The sequence below is a fragment of the Megascapheus bottae genome, chromosome 2, assembly GCF_031878675.1.
Source record: "Megascapheus bottae isolate mThoBot1 chromosome 2, mThoBot2.hap1, whole genome shotgun sequence".
Lineage (NCBI taxonomy): Eukaryota > Metazoa > Chordata > Mammalia > Rodentia > Geomyidae > Megascapheus > Megascapheus bottae.
This window is the reverse complement of record NC_143510.1, coordinates 77,982,352-78,002,424: the sequence shown is the minus strand read 5'-3', so window position 1 is coordinate 78,002,424 and position 20,073 is coordinate 77,982,352. Positions and strand designations below refer to the sequence as shown.

Here is a 20,073-nt window from a genome sequence, read left to right as displayed (position 1 = left end):
TTCATTTTTAATGTATTTTATTGTCAGGATAATGTATAGAAGGATATACATTGGTCAGGTAATGGGGTGCATTACTTCTCAAATCTTGATACCCCCTTCTCCTATTTATGTTCCTCTTTCCCTCTCCCCATCCCCTCCCAGTCATATTATTCCATTTTTTTATCCTATACTTACTACATTTTCTTTTTTCTTTTCTTTCTTTCTCCCTTCTTCTTCTTCTTCTTCTTCTTCTTCTTCTTCTTCTTCTTCTTCTTCTTCTTCTTCTTCTTCTTCTTTTTTGTTGGTCATGGGGCTTGAACTCTGGGCCTGGACGCTGTCCCTGAGCTCTTCAGCCTAAAGCTAGCACTCTATCACTTGAGCCATAGCCCCACTTCCGGTTTTCTAGTACTTAATTGGAGATAAGAGTCTCATGTACTTTAGTGCCCAGGCTGTCTTTGAATGATGCATCCTCACACCTCAGCCTCCTGAGTAGCTAGAATTGCAGGTGTGAGCCATCAGTGTTCAGCCTACATTTTCTTTACTTGTGAAGTGGAAATAAAAATTGCATCAAATTGTATGTAGGTTTTATTTCTTTGTTTATGTTTTTTCAGTGCCGAAGATCTAGCCTGGAACATTGCAAATACTAGGTAAGTGCTCTACTACTCAGCTATACCACTCCTCCAAACTGTCTGTACTTGTCAACTTTGAGTTACTTCAAAGAAATACCTGAAGCAACAAACTGTATAATGAGTTTAGGTTTAGGGCCAGGAGTTTGGCCTTGTGGTAGAGTGCTTGCCTAGCATGCACTAAGACCCGGGTTTAATTCCTTGATATCACATACATAGAAAAAAGCCGGAGTGGTGCTGAAGCTCAAGTGGTAGAGCTCTGGCCTTGAGAAAGACCAAGGACAGTGCTGAGGCCCTGAGCTCAAGACCAGGACTGGCAAAAAAAAAAAAAAAAAAAAAGAAGAGTCCAGGCATGTTTTAATTAAGGCTTCCACAGGGATATAAAGTTTTGTCTAGTATTGAATTCTAATCTGGTGAAGAATCTGTTTTGTACTTCATTTAAGTTTTGAAAGAATTAATTTCTTTGAATTGTTAGACTGAGTGTCCTTGGCTTCTTCTTACTGGCTCAAGCCCTAAGCTCAAGCCCAAGACTAGTAAAAATTTTTTTTAAAAAGGTTAGTTTTAATAACAGTTTTGGAGCTTCAAGGGCATGGTTTTGTCACCAGCTTAATGCTCAGCTATGTTATACAGTGGTGGAAACAAGCAAGCCTCTATATCTGAAACTTGGAGCAGAAAAAGGCTTGATCCATTTATAACAACCTTCTTGCCAGAACTTAAGGTTTTTGGGGGGTAAATACCAAGTACCACAAGAACTACCTCATGGGCTGGGAGTTTGGCCTAGTGGTTAAAGTGCTTGCCTAGCATGCATGAAGACCCGGGTTCGATTCCTTGGTACCACATACATAGAAAAAAGCCAGAAGTGGTGCTGAGGCTCAAGTGGTAGAGCTCTAGCCTTGAGAAAGTCCAAGGACAGTGCTCAGGCCCTGAGCTTAAGCCCAGGACTGGCAATAAATAAATAAATAAATAAAATAAAACATATATATTTAAAAAAAAAAAAAGAACTACCTCATGTTCCCAGTAACCTAAGAACTATTCACTAGGCTCTACTTCCCCAACCCATTAGATTTTGTGTGTGTGTGTGTGTGTGTATGTGTGTGTGTGTGTGTATAAACCTGTCCTGGGATTTGGGTGCTCTTTGAGCTTTTTTCCAGCTTTCTTGGTAGTTAACTGGAGATAAGTATCTTAGACTTCCTTTCCAGGACTGGCTTCAAACCCAAATTCTCAGATCTGAGATCTCAGTATTCCAATTACAGGCATGAATCATTAGCCCTGGTTAGATTCTCCTTTTTAAAGATTCTTCCACTTTCCAATAGTCCTCTGAATTTAAAGTATGCAATGTTTAGGGGAAACAATTAGATTATATTCAAACCATTGTGCTGTTTAGAACATATATCATAAGGGTGTGTTAGGCTATAAGCTGTTAATTATTTTTTTTTTGTTGGTCATGAGACTTGAACTCTAGGCCTAGGCGTTATCCCTGAGCTCTTCAGCTCAAGGCTACGGCCCTACCCCTTGAGCCATAGTGCCACTTCCATAAGTTGTTAATTATTTGACACAAAGGTCAGAAGACATTTTTGGTTGTTATGACTAAGGATCATTTTTGTCATTGTAGGTGGAGACCAGCAGCCTTCCACAATGAGAATTAGTAGTTGACAATCCCTGACAAACACTCATCTCTACACATTTTTGGAGACTTCCTCTTAACTTTCCACAAAACCAGTGGGATTTGCTACTGTTGCCAAAGCTCTATTATTTTAGCCATGCTAATGGCCACCTGTAATCCTAGCTACTCAGGAGGCTGAGATCTGAGGATCACTGTTCTAAGCCAGCCCAGGCAGGAAAGTCTGTGAGATACTTATTTCTAGTTAAGCACCAAAGCTGGAAATGGAGCTGTGTCTCAAGTGGTAGCACATCAGCCTTGAGAAAAAAAAGCTAAGGCCATGAGTTAAGCTGGTTGTTGATGGTGTTTAACTTTAAACTGCATTTAATCAATGAATTCAGAACAAGTCAGTATGTTTATTATAGGGCTCCAGAGTTCTATTGGTGGCTCAGACTTTTCACTTGATGTTTTCTTGGTGTATGTCTTGAGAAATCTTACTTGGAAACAATTTCTTGCACAAATGCAGTGGAGTACCTTTGTTGTAAGAAGCACTGAGTTGGAGGGCCGGGAGTTTGGCCTAGTGGTTAAAGTGGAGTTTGGCCTAGTGGTTAAAATGCTTGCATAGCATGCATGAAGACCCAGGTTCGATTCCTCGGTACCACATACATAGAAAAAAGCCGGAAGTGGTGCTGAGGCTCACATGGTAGAGCTCTAGCCTTGAGAAAATCCAAGGACAGTGCTCAGGCCCTGAACTCAAGCCCAGGACTGGCAAAAAAAAAAAAAAAAAAGAATATATTGGCCCGGGAGTTTGGCGTAGTGGTTAAAGTGCTTGCCTAGTATGCACGAAGACCCGGGTTCGATTCCTTGGTACCACATACATAGAAAAAAGCCGGAAGTGGTGCTGAGGCTCAAGTGGTAGAGCTCTAGCCTTGAGAAAGTCCAAGGACAGTGCTCAAGCCCTGAGCTCAAGCCCAGGACTGGCAAAAAAAAAAAAAAAAAAAAGAAGAAGCGCTGAGTTCCAACCTCAATACTGTTGAGAAAAAAAAACAACAACTTTAAAATATCTTCAAATAATCATTATCAACCATAATGATTCTATTTTGCAGTTCAACAACAAATGATAAATGCTTGAGGTAATACATGTGCCTGTTGCCATGATCTGATCATTGAGTATGTGCATTGAAATTTCACCCTACATAAATATGTACAATTATTGTGTGTCAGACACAAAGCAATTTGTTAAATTTTGTAATATTTCAAATACTGTATGCATAGTATGCCTTATAAACTGTGGCTGAAAATTCCAATTTATGAACCGTTGAGTCCATTTGGGTTGGTTTCTGTTGCCTGTTTTAGATTTTACTCTCATACAGTAACATCTGCTAGCAGCAAATAGGACAGCTTAAGGGAACATACATTATATTTGTAGTATGGCTTGGTGGAATAGAATTTGCCTAGCATACTTAAGGTACGGGTTTGAATACCCAGCACCAAAAGATATAAATTCAGGGAAGGATTTCTGGAAGAAACAGTCTTTGACATGCTTTACAACTAAACAAATACATTTACATGTAATATAATAAATGTTTATTATGGAAGTGTTTGAAAAGTATAAAAAGTGGAAACTAATTATCTTGAAAGCTGGATGTTGGTTTCTTAGACCATAAGTCTAGCTATTCAGGAAGTTGAGATCCTAGAATTATGGTTTGGAGCCAGGTTGGGCAGAAAAGCCTGAGAGATTCTAGAAGTTTCAATGAAGCCAGTCACCAGTGGCTCACATCTGTAATCCTAGGTACTTAAGTATCTGAAATCTGAGGATTGAGGTTCAAAGTCAACCCAGATACTTCTCCAGTTAATCACTAGAAAACTGAGAGTGGTGCTGTGGCTTACAGTGGTAGAGTGCTAGCCTTCAGCTGAAGAGTTCAAGGATAGCACCCAGGCCCAGAGTTCAAATCCCATGACCAAAGCTGCAATTAGGGCTTGGTTTAAGTGGTAGAGTGCCAATCATAAGTGAGAAAAGCCAAGTAAGAGCATGAGGTCCTAGTACTGGCATAATTAACTTTTTTGGTTAGTCTTTTTACTATGAGCTATATTATATATCTAAATACACTCTCTATAATATATAGTTGAGACTGTTTTTGATTTTTTTGTTATTGCCAGTCCTGAGGCCTGAACTCAGGGCCTGAGCACTATCCTTGGGCTTTCTCAGGGCTAAAGCTCTACCACTTGAGCCATAGCACCACTTCGGCTTTTTCTATGTATGTGGTAGCGAGGAATCCAACCCAGAACTTTGTGCATGCTAGGCAAGCACTCTAGCACTAGGCCAAACTCATGGCCTGATACTGTTTTATACATATAAAAATGCATGATTATTATACAGTAGGACATAAATATCTTTTCAAATAATTCTTATGATTACCCATTATGTGATTATGTGGATTCTTAGATAGCTATAACTCTGTGTGTGTGTGTGTGTGTGTGTGTGTGTGTGTGTGTGTGTGTGTGTGTGTGTGTTGCAGTCCTGGGGCTTGAACTCAGGGCCTGGGCACTGACCTTGAGCTTTCTCCGAGCTTGAGCTTTACCACTTAAGCCACAGCACCACTCCCAGCTTTATCTGTGTATATGGTATGAATCAAATTCAGGGCTGCCTGCATGCTAGATGATCACTCTACCACTAGGCTATCCTCCTGACGCTGTCTTTGAGCTTTTTTGTGCTTAAAACTATTGCTCTGCCACTTGAACCCCAGGTCCACTTGAGGCTTTTTTGGTGGTTAACTGGAAATGAGACTCTCAGCAATAGTTCTACCTGGGGTTGGCTTTGAACCATGATCCTTAGATTTTAGCCTCCTGAGCACCAAGGATTACAGACATGCCCACTGCCACCTGGCAACATAGTTATGGCTTTATAAGCTATTAGGTTTATTCTTTGTAATACAAAAATTAATGTAGGTTCACATCTCTAGTCCTAGATACTCAGGAGGCTGAGATCTGAAGATCGTGTTTCAAAGCCAGCTCAGGCAGACAAATAGAAGAACTCTAATGTCCAATTAAGCCTCAACTGGTAAAGAACCAGCCTTAACCAAGAATGCAAGGAAGAACAAGAGGTTCTAAGTTCAAGCTTCAGTACTGGCATATACAAAAAAGAAAATGTTATAATAAGCCATTTTAGCTGGGCACCCATGGCTCACACCCGTAACCCTAGTTACTCAAGTGGCTGAGATCTGAGGATTAAGGTTCAAACCTGCTGGGGCAGGAAAATCCCTGAGACTCTCATTTTCAAGTGACCACCAGAAAACCAGAAGTGGGGATGTGTCTTAAAGTGATAGAATGTTAGCTTTAGGGGAAAAAAGCACAGGGCCAATGCCCAGGCCCTGAGTTATAGGCCCCAATCCCTCCCTCCCAAAAGCAAAACAAATAAAAACAAGCATTTTGTTCATTGTATGATGCATTTTTATGATATTTTAATCTAACAAGATGAATTTCTAGAGAGAAAATTACATCATTAAGCAGTGTAAAATGCTTTTAATCCTCATATATGTTCTTTGCAGTCATAAAAAGAAAAAATCAAAAGAACAAAAGAAGACCAGTATGAGTACAATAATATTAACTGAGGAAAAAGATGATTCCCATTCTCTTGGTTTCTCAGAATCTCCAAATCCTGAATTCTCCAAAACTTATTTGCAAAACAGCTTAGTTGAAGAATACAAACTAACTGCTCCTGAAATACTATATGAACTTGGGAAAACATTGCAGAAATATGTTGAGTACAAAATGACTTTTCCTGTGGAGATTGCCAATCTCATAAACTACAGTTGGCAAGATCTTGCAGAAGATACTTATAAATGTGTATCTACACCTACAACACTAGAGCAAGACAAAGCTTTGCAAGGAGATTCCAGTACCATCATTGACTTCAACAATGTCAAAATCAGCAACAATCCAAAAGAAGAATTCCTTAAGGAAAATCATTTGGTTAAAGTCAAAAAAGGTCCCCTCGTAGTACCAAGTAAATCTGTTGGAAAAATGTGTAAGTAGAAGATATTTGTTACATTTATTAATTATGGTGTTGGATAAATAAATAATAGCAACTTAGTGGGATACCTATATATTATTTTAATGTTATTGGGTTTGTGTTCTTCATCCTAATAAGTGATGAATAAAGAATGTTAGGACAAAACATAAGTGTTTGTACTTAAAAGATCTATTGGCTTTACCAGATTCCACATTGTATGAAGTTTCTGCTTTGTGATGCCCTAGATTTTCTTCTAGCAGTAAGATCCAACTGAAATTCAATGCTGTCATGAAGATATTCTAAGCTATATACATTAAGATAATTGTACTTCTATACAGTTATGAGAAGTAATATGAAGAAATCGAGACCCATGAGTAATTTACCTATTTTTCCACATAGCAGCTTCTCTCAAAACTATAGTATAAAATAATGCTTGAGTACTTCCTAGTTTTTTTTTTTTAATGTAGGCATTCATGGCTATTGATTTTTCTTTAAACCATGCCTTGTTTGTATCACAGAGGTTTTGATAGGATGTGTTTTCATTAGAATCCAGGAATGGTTTGATTTTCCTTTTATTATTGACCCATATGTCATTCAACAGTGTATTGTTCAATCTCTATGTGTTTATGTCTTTTCTGTTCTTTCACTATTAAGCTCTAGTTTAATTCCATTATAATCTGGTAGAATGCAAAACATTGTTTCAATTTCTAATATTTGCTAAGACTTGCTTTATGTTTTAGGATATAATCTATTTTGGAGAGAGCAGCTCTATGAGCTGCTAAGAAGAATGTGTATTGTGCCACCCTGTAGATAGCTGTTGGTCTATATAGTCATAATTCTAATACTGCTTTTTTGATTTTTTTGTTGTTTTTGATATTGAGCGTGGGGTATTGAACTCTCCCACTATTATTGTACTATGGTCAGAGTTTATAACTCTAGAAGTGTTTGTGTTTGTTTAATGAGTGTGGATGTGTTACTATTTGATGCATGTATGTTAAAAATCGTAAATTCCTTTTCATGGATCATTCCCTTTATAAATAGAAAGTGACTTTCTTTGTCTCTTCTGATTGATTTTAGCTTGAAGTCTATTTTATCAAAAATTTTTGTGATGCTTCTTTCCTCATTTCTTCTTCTTCTTAGACTTTTTCTTCTTCTTCTTCTTCTTCTTCTTCTTCTTCTTCTTCTTCTTCTTCTTCTGCTTCTTCTGCTTCTTCTGCTTCTTCTTTCTTTCTTCCTTTCTTCCTTTCTTCCTTCCTTCCTTTCTTTCTTTCTTTCTTTCTTTCTTTCTTTCTTTCTTTCTTTCTTTCTTTCTTTCTTTCTTTCTTTCTTTCTTTCTTTCTTTCTTTCTTTCTGCCAGTCCTGGGGCTTGAATTTTTTTCTATGTATGTGGTACTGAGGAACCGTTCATGCTAGGCAAACACTTTACCACTAGGCCAAAGTCCTAGCCCCTTATCCCTTCTTATATGTGTAGAGATGAAAAAATAACTACCCCCAGACCCAAAATTATTCCCCTTCAGTAAGCAGAATAAAAGAATAAAAAAACCACCCAAAGGCTGAATAAACAGGCACTTCTGGACCCTAGTCAGCCATTGTTCACACAGGTGTCCATAAGCTCCAGGAACTAACCTATTTTGTGTCAAAATTAGACTGCACGTATGGCATTGTATAGTATTTGTTTCCCAAACCATAAAACTACTCTTTGACAGTTGAATGGGACCCAGCCAACGTGAGAACTTCCACTGGCCTGGGAAGCTCCCTAATCCCTATCTTATCTCACTCGACCACCTGATGGGTGTAAACCTGTTATTTTTGCCTTTGAAAAGACTGTGTAAACCCTGACTGTCAACTCCTCCCCCCACCTCACTGTGTCACTGCATTGGGATGTGCGTGGACGGGTTCCCTGCCTGGCATGTAAGCCACAATAAACCTTGCTTTTGCATTTCAGACATCTCTATCTCGGTGGTTTTCTTTGGGGACCCCGTCTCAGGGCACAACAATATGTTTCTGGTTTTTATTTTCTTTTGTAAGGATTTCCTTAAGTATGCTTTACAGTGCTGGATAGTCATGAATTACTTTATCTTTTGTTTATCCTGGAAAGTTTTATTTTTCCATCATTGTTTTATTGAATATTGACGCCTAGCGCCACTGGGTAAGATAATCTAGGCTACTGATTTTTATCTTACAGAGCTTAAACTGTCTTTCCACGTATTCCTTTCATATAGTGTCGGTGTCAAGAAATATGATCTTATTTTAATAGGTTTGACTTTTTTTTTGTCTGTGTTGTTAGTCATGGGACTTGAACTCAGGGCCTGAGCACTGTCCCTGAGCTTTTTTGCTCAAGCCTAGCACTCTATCACTTGGAGCTACAGTGCCACTTCTAGTTTTCTGGTGGCTAATTGGGGGGTAAGAGTCTCATGGACTTTCTTGCTCAGGCTTATTTTGAACCATGATTCTCAGATCTGAATAGCTAGTATTACAGACTTGAGCTACCAACACCTATCTTAGGCTTGTCACTTTGTTACTTGTTTCCTTTTTTGTTGTTGTTTCAGCTTTTACTATTCTTGCTTCTTTATGTAATTTTAGTGTTGTTACTATTGTGTGTAAAAACCCATTTGGAGTTCTGTAGGCTTCCATCACAGGGATGACACTCTCTTTTTCAAGATTGAGAAAGTTTTCTGCAATTATTTTGTTAAATAGGTTCTCAATGATGCACTTCATTTGTTTTTTTTTTTGTTTGTTTGTTTTTTGTGAGGCTTGGAGCTCTGGGGCATGAACTCTGCCAGAGTGCACTGTCCTTGAGCTATTTAGCTCAAGGCTTCCACCCTACCCCTGGGCCTGGGCGTTGTCCCTGAGCTCTTCAGCTCAAGCCCCACTTCCCTTTTCTTTTTTTTTTTTTAAACAATTATTAATAAAATTATTGACTCATTTATTTAACCATTTAGTGCTGTTCCAGTGCTCCCACTGCATTTTTTTATTGTAATTAGTAAAAGGGTTACATAATATTTGCCAGATAGAAGGTGCATTAATTCACATACATTGACACCCTTTCACATGTCTTGGTACCCATTTCCCTCCCCCCCATACCCTACACCCATCTTGGTTTTCCCCCCTTCCCTATCAAATTTCAAATAACCAAATACAAATAAATTCAATATATCAGATAACAAAGTGAGATACTATAACAATATGAGATAACTAAGGGACAGCAAAGGAGAGGAGAGACAACATAGTACATTAAGGACAACAATCATTCGTTGTATGGCTTTTGTTTCAATATCCTGGAGGTCCTTTCAATTAGCTTCATACTATATGGCCTTATGTATCAAGATTTTGCAGATCTCTGCTAGTAGAGCCCAAGGTTTCTACTGATTATGACGAATGAGGGAAACCATTGAGCCTAAGTTCCTTTTGTTATGCCCAAGTCTCAGGACGACCACCAAGAGACCACCGAGAGTCAGACGTTCCGAAATGCAAAAGCAAGGCTTTATTCAGGCGGGCTAGCTCCGGGCTCCGTCCTACACTCCCATACAGCGGGAGCCCAGGAGGAAGCCCTGAACAGCTTTTCTACAGGGCTTTTAAAGGCAGACTACAGATTTACATCAACACAGCAATCAGCTATTGGAATGAGATAAGGTAGGGGTTAGGGACAGTTCAGGGCGGTTGGAGCTAAGGGGGATTCCTATACCAGTAGAGTCCTAATTAGCTGTCTAAGGGTAGTTTTATGGTTTTAGAAAACAAATGCCATCCCTTGAATTTACGTGCAAGTTCTGCTTTGGAAAACAAATGCCATCCCTTGAATTTACACAGAGTTCTGGTTAATTTTAACACAGACAGGTCAGTTCCTGGGACTTAATGGCACCACAATTCTGTTTCTTTAATTTGGGTGCACTTTTGGGTCACTCACAGTTTAGATAAAAAACAAGACAGTTGCTGCTTCAGAATGGGGGCGCTTTTTTTAGCTCTTCATTCTCCCCTTTTCTTTTAGACTAGTCAAATCTTTGACTATTTACCTCAGTAATTACACATAACATTAAAATAACCACCAGAGGTCCAATAATGGCTGAGGATTAGGGAAGTTGCCCAGGGGGACCAGTTGTACAGCCTCTCATCTCATCCTTGGGACCCCTGTCTCTCCCTTTCTCGATCATCTAGTCTCTTCTTTATAGCTGCCAGGCTGTCTTTTATTACCCCAGTGTAGTTTGCTCAAAAGCAACATTCTTCTCCCATGGTGACACTCAAACCTCTAAGAACAATATATCTAGTCCTCTTCTGTTCTGGAGGACAACTTTAGCTAAGGACCTCAGTGAGTTAGTGAGCTTGTCAATTGACTTAGACATACATCTCAGGTCAGCATCTGTTTGGGACCCAAAAATGTCAAAAGTCCATTCCTCTGGGAGTCTGAAAGTCCAGGATTCTCACACGCCGTCTTCACCTTGGAGTGATGAACCCAGTAGCTCTTTCCTGCCACCTTCTCAATGGTTGGAGTGTGGGGAATCACAGTGCAGGTTCACTTGAGTGCCAGGGTACTGGAACATGTCTGCAGATCAACTTGTAAGGCCTGTAAGGACTGGATTGAATCATGGTTAACAGTGCCAGCCAAGATAACATATGGCTGGGGGGGGCTAACAATTGTTATACTTGGGCAGACGGCATTCTCTGGTTTGGAGGGGCATAGAGCATATCCTCCCAGTTTTGCACCTAAGAAAGCCCTCACAACTAGGAAATATACATCCAAGCATAGCAACTCCTCAGGTGGGCACAAAGAATAGTTCCACATCAGTATACCAATCCTAACCCGGTTTGTATTATGGCTAACTCAATTACATGCCAATTTTATTGCAAGCTCCATTCTTAAGACATGCTCATACCGTCTACTACATACAGGAATTCTCTAGGATTTTTCTTTCTCCCTTTTTGTAGAACAAACATAAGACAATTCTTTCCAGATCCCCCTTATCCATAAACTATTCTTCTGTTTTCGCAATTCCTTTCCAAAGGTTTTATTTACTAAACGTTTTCTCTCTTCTTTACCTGACTATAGCCCTCATTCACATTTAGCACCTCTCACACCTAGGCTGTTCAGCACTGGATGGAAAATTCCCTTCACCCATCCAGTCATCATAATGGCTGCAAAAACCTAGGGGACTTTGAATTTAGTACAGAATGTCCCATCACCAAGAGTTTAGTTCCAGTCCTCTCAGGAAACAACTTCGAGGTGGTTTTGGAATCAGGCAGCACAGCAGCTCCAATGGAATGTCACACCTCCTGCTGGGTCGCCTGCAAATTTCTAAAGAAGTTTAACCTAAGGCCTGACTCTGGTGAATTCTCCCAATGCTTTCCTATTTGCTTTACCTGAGCACACTCATTTTTGCAGGCTGGCACCCCATTGGTTTTTAAGACCGTATAGGGTTGAGAATCTAAAGTAATACCAGGGTGACAACTTTTAGTAACTAGATTAAACAAGGCTAGGATTCTCTAGACAGGCACAGAAGACTTGAAACTGTAGCCATTCCCCACAAGTGCAGTCTCTACTCTTGCACATCTATTACTATTTTTCTCCATGCCTTTAACTTATGCTGTCTAAAAAAATTTTTTTTCTTTAAAACAACAACCACAACAACAACAACCACAACTCTTTGGTCCCTTTATCTAAAGAGGATTGATGGGCGACGATCCGTCTTCTATAACTTCTTCAGGCTGACTCAGGGGCGTTGTCTCTATACCTAGCCAGGGACCCTAAAAACTTAGCCTATTTTACCAAGAGGTTGCCAAGATTACATATCAGGAGGGATATTTTACTTCAAATTGGAGGTCATGTAAAGCATTTAACAACTGCACAAACTTTTTCTCTTTGGCTACAACAGTGTAGCTTACTTAGCACCCATTTGCAAAGGCATTTTCCTGATTGGGGAACTTAACCCCTGCGACTCTATCTATGCTTCAGTTGCCAGATCTAAACAGATAATAAGGACACAAGCCTCACATCCACAAACTTTCCTGAATTTGTGGCTGGTGTCAAATCAAAATTCGCTCAGTTAGGACTTTAAACTACCCACTATCACAGATGATTAACAAGTTCCTGCCCAGTTATGAAAGGCACGGGCATTAGTAAGGCATGCTTACAAACTATTCTATGACCTCCCGGCTCTGATTAATTTTGAATGGCCAAACACGAGTGACTCTAGGATCTGACACCATCTCTGCCATCCAAGTAGAGGCTTTCTACACCTGGAGGCTTTTGTCCCAGTAGTGTCTCTCCATGCAGGGATAAACATCCCATTGGCATTTCACTTTGTTGGTTGCTGAACTTGAACTCGGGGCCTGGGTACTGTCCCTCAACTCTCCAGCTCAAGGCTAGCACTCTGCCACTTTGAGCTCCAAAGCAACTCTGCCCCAGTATTCTGCTGGCAGATTAGACACCACAGTCTCACAGGGACTTTGCTTTGCCCGGGCTGGCTTGAAACTGCAGCTTTCAAATCAATGAGTCTTACAAGAGGCCACTTTACTCCAATTAAGGCAACAAGTGGTCAACATAGAAATAGTCTCTAAGCATGAGCTTACCTGGAACTTGGTAAGAGCCAAAGTTACATCTGAATAAGGATTGCTGTCCTTCTTCATGGGCCAGCTGGAAATTGCTATAAGAAGACTTACAAGAGCAGGCTAAATAGCAATTAAGCAATCATTTTGGTAGTCTTAATTTTCCCTTTTTTTTTTTTCTTGAAACAAGCATTTAGGACAACTTCACTTTCAAATTTTGTTCAGAAACCCATTTCCAATGTTCTTTAAAACTTTTACTGATGTTTGCTTGAACAATTAACACTTTAGCCTTTATTTGCATTTGAAAAATCTTTAAGGGCCCAAGAAACCCCCCTTTGCCTTCAGGCTTCCTTTTAGAAGAGTCTTTCTCTCTCTCTCTCTTTTTTTTTCTGCAGTCTAGATTACTGCCTAGAACTCCAACGACAGTTTAAACTCAAATAAGTTTTCCTTAATGCAAGAACTACAAACATCCTCAGTACACCAAAAGTCTAAGTCTGGACTTAGTTTTCTTCTTTTTCTAAAATACGTTCAATTGCAATCCGGTGGCATAAAACCAAATCATACAAAGATAAACTTTTAAACATTCCTTTAAAAACTCTTTTCCCAATTTAATACATTTTAGGGGGCAGTTTAAGAAACACTAATCACATCACCTCTGACAATGATAAACAAATTCTGACACTTATCTCCAAATTGGACCTCAAGGTAATAAATTCCAAATTCCCTAATACCTCTGTGCTAAATAGTTACAATGTTTATAATGTAAACAGTTCAATGCATTACAATAACAGATTTTTTTTTAAATTCAGATTTCAGAATCTTTAGAAAAATCCTATTAACCAGTTTCTCTTTAAAATAATGCAATAATCCTTTGAGACACTGTAGAACATTGAAAGCTAATACTTTTTCTTGAAGTTTATACTTAGATTTACTCAATTGCCTTAGTGTTTCAAATATGAGCTCATCCATTCTTTTACACAGCATGCTGACAATTTAACCTTGAACTTGTTCACTCACACCCATTCGCACACACATTCATACTCAAAGATCTTAAAGCGCGCAAAATTAATATCGGCCGTTCATTTTCCGGAAATTCTAGTATCATGAGGATTTTTTTTTTTTTTCAATCTTATTCTTAGAGGTGACAACCAGGTTTTAAAACAAAGCTTTTTAACAAGGCAACTTAGCTGAAATTTATTCTTCCAGAGTTTGTTTCTGATATCAGACATATTACTTTTTGCAGATGAAAGTTGGGTGGGAGTCTTAAACCTAGGAGAACTAAGACTGCAGTCTGTGTCCTGCCACCAACTGCCTCCAGACTGTCACTTCAGCAGGTTGTTGGGAAAAAGGTAACTGGACTAAGTCTGCAGCTGCTTTGTCTGACTTTGGCTCACGTCAACTGCAGCGAGGGGGAGGGGCCATACCAGGCCCTAGACCTACCCCCGGTGGGGCCAAAACTTTTACTTCCTAGAAATATTCAAATAGATAACAAAGATGTGTGCGTGAGCACACACACAAAAAACCACATATTTAGAACTGGTACAATTTCAAAGACAAAACTGCACAAGGAAAAATACCCAAGGAAAAACCAGAACAAGACAGAGAAGCAGAGGCTTTTAAGTAACTCCTAAACTCCTGATGACATGCCTGGAAAGACCATGGTGCCCTGAACTCAGAAGGCGCCTCTCCTACAGAGATTTCCATTCCCTGGTACCCCGCAGGCAGGGGCCATCCTAACCTACCTACAAAAGGCTCTCAAACAAAACCAGACATTGACTTATAGCAAGAAAATTGGACTTAATCAGATACACTTAACACAAAAAAAACATGAACTCAGAAGAATGTTCTCACCAAACAGCTTACTTAGATTCAGACTTATCTTGCTGGTGGGACTCTCAGACAAGCTCTGTTACCAACAAGAAACCCAGAAGCGGGGTTAAGGTGTCCCTTGACCACCCAGGCCTTAGAGAGCTTGCTGCATCCAACTTTTTCCTCTCTGTTTTAGGCCCACAGTGCACTTTCAAAACAAAACAAAACAAAACACAGACATACAGGAGGTCGGCCGATTTCTACTTACCTCTGGAGGCCTTTGCTTTTCCCCTGGGCATCTTTCCCCCAAAAAAAAAAATTTGTTAAGAGGAATGGGAAAAAAAAAAGGAACAAAAACAATCCTTTATCTCAATAGCATACAAATTATCAGGAATTGATGAAAGACTTGGGAGCCCTGGCCTGGCTGCATAAACCTGTATTTTCCTGGCCCTTTTGGTAACAGAAATAGGGAATTTTGAAGCTGTTTCTATACTAATTTTAATAGCTCCAATTGTTTTTCTGCCAATAGGCTGCTGCTCCATCCATACACGGTCATATGATTTTCAACTGTGGCCCCTAGAATTGAGGGGCAGTTTTATGCCAATTTTTCCCTTGCAGGTGAGAACCCGGTTTGAAACAAAACTTTTTTTACAAGACAACTTAATTACATAAGGAATTTAACAAATGGAAAGGTAGGGACAGAGGCAGAATCATAAAGAGCTTTGAGTTGGGGCCACACTCTCTTGTACACGAGCTGTAGATAATCAAACGTAGGCAAAAATTCAACATCATCCAGGTCAGTTAATAGATCAGTCTGGAGACTAGGAACCATGGGTGTGTGTGCGGTGTCCATACATTATTTCAAAAGGATTAAAGCCTAGATGATAGGGAGAACTCCTTACTCTAAATAGAGCAAAAGGAAGAAGTGACACAGAGTCCACGCCAGTCTCTAAGGCCAATTTGGTTAAAGTCTCTTTCAGGGTCCGATTCATTGTTTCTACCTGTCCTGAACTCTGGGGTCAGTAAGCACAATGCAACTTCCAATCTGACCCCAGGGCAGAGGCTATTCCCTGACTTACTTTTGAGACAAAGGTTGAAAGTCCTTCCTTCTATTCTTGGGGCATTCTTTGGCCCAGTGCCCTTCTTTCTTGCAATAAGCACATTGGTCACATTGGTTTTTCCCTAATTTCAGTCTTCTATTTTTATCCTCTGGCTTGCCAATAATGGCTAGGAGCACCTGCTCCATTTGCTTTGCTGTCTATCTAAATTCTTCTTTATCTGTCTTTCCTGTCTCCTGTCTCTCTTGTAAAGACACACCTTGCCTGATTGCTACAAAGGGATGCATTGGTGGAAGAAAATCTCTTTCTCTTATATACTTTCTGTGCCACAGCTACTAGTTCTCTTAGTCCTTTATCGCCTAGTCATTCTAAGGACTGCAATTTCTTCCTGATGTCTGGTGCTGCCTGGTTAATAAAGGCTAAAATAACTGCTTGTCTGCTCTCTTCCAGCGCAGGATTATAAGGGATGTACTGCTTGAAGGTTGCCATGACTCTCTCTAGATAAGCTGCTGGACTTTCAGTAGCACCCTGCTTAACATCCTAAACTTTGGTCATATTAGTAGGCTTGCGAGCTGCAGCCTTGAGACCTGCCAACAGAGCCTGGCGATAGACCTGGAGCCGCTCCTTACCTCCTGCTTCATAGTAGTCCCAGTTGGGGTGTTCAGAAGGGAAGGCTCTGGGTAGGGTCTGTGATGGGGTCTCCCGTGGGGCACGGGACAAGTTTCTTGATGTTTTCTAGGATTCTGTTCCTTTCCTTGGTGGTGAACAGAACTCCCGGAAGCTGCTGACAGTCATCCCAGGTTGGCTAGTGGGTAAAGAGAACAGTTTGAAGCAAATGAATTAAATCCTGGGGTTTCTCAGAAAGGGGTGTTCTGAGTATGCCAATTGTAAAGGCCAGTAATGGAACTGTTGCCGACCATCTGCATCCTCAGGACCTAAAGGGCGAAGGGGAAGAGCAGCAGAATTAGGAGGAGGTGTAACTCCTAGGCTCTGGCGAGTTGACTGGGCGGGACCCCCTGGAGCGGAGGGCACAGCTGGAGCCTTTTCATTTTCAAAGTTCTCCTTCATCGCCTTAGGTGGAGTTAACTGGGGTGGGGAGTAGGAAGGGGGAAATGTCTCGTCCTCCGCGTTCCCTCCCTGGAGGATGGGCGGGTATAACTTTTCTTTTTCCTTTCTTAATAGTTACATTTTGGTTTTGAGCTGTTTCCTTAACTTCTTTCCAGTGAGCTAGTGTCAAGTCCAAGGGCTAGATGGAGTATCACCCAGGGTTTTCAGTCTCGTCAGTCGTTCAGTCCACAAAATAACAATATGCAAGACAAATATCAAGAAGACACAAAACACACAGGCCTGAGCTTTACAAGACTTACTAGATGGAGATCTCCCATGTTGGTCTGCTGACTCCTGTGGAGAAACAGAAGGGGCAGACCCAAGATCAAGGTGGGCCAATTTAGTCTCGGTTAGGAGACTTCCCGGTCAGTGCTGGTCAAAAACCAGACTGACTTACGCCCTACGAGTACCAATTTACTAGGAAGGGGTTCCAGGGACCCCCTTCTACGAGTGGAGGGTCTGGGACGTCTCCCAGTCCCTCCTGGGTTGCCGTACAAGCGCGTCCGCTTCGGCAATCCCTTCGAGAAATACGAGTTGGAGCGGCCGTCCTCAAGCGAGAGTGAGACAGACAGACAGATGACAAGACACGACAAATCAACAGCGCTGTTTCTTTACCTTCGGGGTCTAGGGTCTCGGGGGTCTTTGGGGGTATCCCGGACGAGCCCCCAACTGTTATGCCCAAGTCTCAGGACGACCACCAAGAGACCACCGAGAGTCAGACGTTCCGAAATGCAAAAGCAAGGCTTTATTCAGGCGGGCTAGCTCCGGGCTCCGTCCTACACTCCCATACAGCGGGAGCCCAGGAGGAAGCCCTGAACAGCTTTTCTACAGGGCTTTTAAAGGCAGACTACAGATTTACATCAACACAGCAATCAGCTATTGGAATGAGATAAGGTAGGGGTTAGGGACAGTTCAGGGCGGTTGGAGCTAAGGGGGATTCCTATACCAGTAGAGTCCTAATTAGCTGTCTAAGGGTAGTTTTATGGTTTTAGAAAACAAATGCCATCCCTTGAATTTACGTGCAAGTTCTGCTTTGGAAAACAAATGCCATCCCTTGAATTTACACAGAGTTCTGGTTAATTTTAACACAGACAGGTCAGTTCCTGGGACTTAATGGCACCACAATTCTGTTTCTTTAATTTGGGTGCACTTTTGGGTCACTCACAGTTTAGATAAAAAACAAGACAGTTGCTGCTTCAGAATGGGGGCGCTTTTTTTAGCTCTTCACTTTGAGTCTGGCTTACTTCACTTAATATGATTTTTTCTAAGTCTTTCCATTTCCTAACAAATGGGGCGATGTCATTCTTTCTGACAGCAGCATAGAATTCCATTGTGTACAAATACCACAACTTGTTGATCCACTCATCAACTGAGGGACATCTAGGTTGGTTCCATATCTTTGCTATGGTGAATAGTGCTGCAATGAACATTGTTGTGCTAGTGGATTTAGTATGCCCTTGTTTCTGGATGGTTGGGTAAATGCCAAGTAGTGGAATTGCTGGGTCATAGGGGAGCTCTATGTTTAGCCTTTTGAGGCACTGCCACACTGCTTTCCATAGTGGTTGAACGAGTTTGCACTCCCACCAACAGTGTAGTAGTGATCCCTCCTGGCCACATCCCCTCCAGCATCTGTTATTATTTGTTTTCCTGATCCTGGCCATTCTAACTGGAGTGAGGTGGAATCTTAGAGTTTTCTTAGAGGTTAACTGGAGATGAGAGTCTCTGGTCCTTTTGTGCTCAGACTGGCTTCTGAACCTTGATCCTCAGATCTCAGCCTCCTGAGTGGCTATGATTACAGGCATGAGCCACGGTGCCCAGCTCCTTGTGTTTTTTAAAAAAAATTTTACAGTTACAGTTACATTCGCCCGATAGTAGGTGCATTACTTCTCGCATATTGATACCCCTTCTTAGGTTTTTGTCCCCATTTCCCTCCCCTACCTCCTCCCAATCATCTTGTTTTCCCCCTTCCCTTTCTTATCTCAAATAAACAAATAAACACAAACACCACATACACCACATACCAGGTAACAAAGCCTGGTACAGTAGCAATAGGAGATTAACCAAAGTACAACAAAAGAGAAGAGAAATAACAGTACATTAAGAACAACAATCACACAAGATAAAGCTCTGGACCTGAGACTCTGATCTCCAATTAATCTCTAGAAAATGGGAAGTGGGCCTTGGTTGAGGGATAGGGCGATAGATATCCTAGATATCCGGGAGCTGAAGAGCTCAGGGGCGCAGGCCAAGGGGTAGGGCAGAATCCTTGAGCTGAAGAGCTTGAGCGCCAGGGCTGAGTTCCAGACTTATGATCAAAAAAAAAAAAATTCATTACCCATACTTTGTTTTTGTTTTTGTCAGTCACGGGGCATGAGCTCAGGGTCCGAATGCTGTCCTTGGACTTTTTTTCAAGGCTAGAGCTCTACCATTTAAGCTACAACACTATTTCTGGCTTTTTCTATGTATGTGGTACGGAGGAATCGAACCTGGGTCTTCGTGCTTGCTAGGCAGGCACTCTACTACTAGGCCAAACTCCCGGCCTTATTACCCATTCTTATCATTGTTTAATTGAGTTTGTTATTTGGACTTCCTTTTTCTTCACTATTATTTAAGTCCTCTGTTGTGGTGTAACTAGTTTTTGAGGGAGATATATTGCTTTGTTTATTCATGAATTTTGTGGTCTTTCTCTGGGATTTACTAATTTGGGTCCAAGATTAATTGAGATTTACTATCCTATATATTTTCAGTTTGATAATTTTTTGCAGCTTTGGTAGTATATAGATTGACAGGATGTGTTTCTGTTGATAAATAGTTGATTTCAGTGCTTAAGACATTGTATGAAATTTTCTCCACTCATGGTAAGAATGCTAGATTCCACATTACACATAGTGAATCATAGCTTTGTGTTTGTGGTAAGTTTTAATAGAAACTAGTCACTTCTACTGTTTAGATCATTCAGATGGATGTAAGATCCAAGATGTATCTTTGTACTCTTGGTAGTTCTTCCTTACCAGTAACAGGAATGAGACAGATCCCCTTTCCCCAGCCAGGAGAGCAGGATATCAGCTCAGGACTCCTTGCCATTTTTTTCTTTGGTGGTTCTTTCATTCTGTATACATTCCTGAAACTTTTTGAACTCCTTGTAGTTTCTCCTTTCTTCCTTCTTTGCTTCCCCAGAATGTTGTTACTTTTGTTCACTGGGTTCTTTACATTTACAGGTTTAAAATAGTGATGGCTTCCAATCTGCCATCTTACTCTTTCTCTTTGAAATCTGTCTTGATTTTCTCCTTTGTAAAATAAAAATGATAGAACTTTGTTGAGAGAATCAATTTTTAAAAATTTTAA

The 20,073-nt window shown here is 40.6% G+C and overlaps 1 protein-coding gene across 1 annotated transcript in view; it reads left to right on the top strand.

Moving 5' to 3' along the window:
- Nucleotides 1-563: 563 nt before the first annotated feature.
- Nucleotides 564-20,073, top strand: part of LOC150067364 (uncharacterized protein C3orf20-like) — an 85,171-nt gene continuing 65,661 nt past the window's right edge. Inside the window, exons 1-2 of the mRNA XM_090328418.1 lie at nt 564-626; nt 5,754-6,232. Of these exons, the coding sequence (XP_090184544.1) occupies nt 5,794-6,232 (439 nt within the window). The 5' untranslated portion in view covers nt 564-626; nt 5,754-5,793. The remainder of the gene's footprint in view (nt 627-5,753; nt 6,233-20,073) is intronic.